General features: G+C 41.4%; 1 protein-coding gene across 1 annotated transcript in view; it reads left to right on the top strand.

The window, feature by feature from the left end:
- Positions 1 to 249: 249 nt before the first annotated feature.
- The window catches only part of LOC107094636, a 21,831-nt gene continuing 20,780 nt past the window's right edge, over positions 250 to 1,300 (top strand). The window contains exon 1 of the mRNA XM_015390385.1: positions 250 to 342. Coding sequence (XP_015245871.1) covers positions 252 to 342 — 91 coding nt within the window. The 5' untranslated portion in view covers positions 250 to 251. The remainder of the gene's footprint in view (positions 343 to 1,300) is intronic.

The raw sequence follows: 1,300 nt of genomic DNA, 5'->3' as shown, positions 1-1,300 counted from the left end.
GTTCATAATTATAGATCATAGCTATTCATCTATGTTCTGGTTAATTCTGAATTTATCAGCCTTTTTCTGTCCTATTTATTGTTAACCATCAATAAAATAGAAAATGGTTCATGGCTCTGGTTCTGCCCGCTTCAATAACTGTATAATTATAGAGTTTGGAGCAACATTTTGTAAGATTATCCTTAAAATTTGCAAACACTTCAGAAATGTTGCCCTGTAAATTCATTTCTTTTTATGATTTAGAAAACAAGATGGAGTCTAAGGTGATCGAGGTGGCGACTCTTGGCCGACCATTCAGCCTTGGGATGCTGTACGACTGCAGAGAGGACACAGTCATTCCTGGTAAGGATTTCTACATTTTATTTTCTTCATGTTCTTCATTTATGTTAACTTCATGTAAGTTAACATAAAAAACAAAATAAATCAAACACTATTCCGAAAACAATAGTATTATTAAAAGATGTTTGTCAAAAAACAACAGATGGTAAAATAATATATCAGACTGCTCGCGCATCCCCTCCAAATGCGCGCAGACAGCCTGCTGTAAAAACTGCACCTTCAGCTCCGCTCTGGCCAAAACATCCTCTAAGGTGGGAAACATTTCCACTGATCCCCGCTCCACACGACCCACAGTTCCAACTTGGTCCTAAATCCATATTTATTTTTTCCCTCGCACCGCGCCTCCCCTAAGGTGCTCTGGCGCCCCCTAGGGGAGGCACGCCTCACACTTTGAAAACCGCCGGATCAGATAAACTCTTTTTTTTTTTATCCGTATTTATCTCAAATCTTGATCAAACATGTACAACTGAACTCACAACGTAAAAAGAAATAGTTGTGATATTCCACCTCTATATTGTTCATCCTTTATGATTTTCTGGAATAAACACATTTTTAAACTGTCTGTTTGGGAGATAGACTGGCCAAAGTGTCTGAAGAAGGCAGATGACCAGTGTAGCAGCTGTTTTCTTTACACCCAAAAAGGTGAATAAATAAATTCCCCATAAACACCTCAAAGGTTGTCATGAGATGAGCCGAGGCTTCGAGGCCTGTGTCGAGTAATGGAGGGGGCTTTTCCCCGAAGCGCGTGTTGAGGCGTGATTTATTTAGGGGAGGGGCCAAAATTGATGACGTCCGATGCCTCGCTACCGTGATACCATGTTACCACTTCAGGAAGTAGTTCAGAAAGCACAAGAACTTCAACAGGCTTTAAACATCCTCACTCTGGCTCTGTTCGAAAACCTAGGAGGCATCCTCCAAGGACGCGGTCTACCTAGACTGGATCCTCCAAGGACGCGGTCTA

Source organism: Cyprinodon variegatus, unplaced genomic scaffold (genome assembly GCF_000732505.1).
Source record: "Cyprinodon variegatus isolate N-32 unplaced genomic scaffold, C_variegatus-1.0 Scaffold495, whole genome shotgun sequence".
Taxonomy (NCBI): domain Eukaryota; kingdom Metazoa; phylum Chordata; class Actinopteri; order Cyprinodontiformes; family Cyprinodontidae; genus Cyprinodon; species Cyprinodon variegatus.
This window is presented reverse-complemented; position numbering and strand designations above follow the sequence as displayed.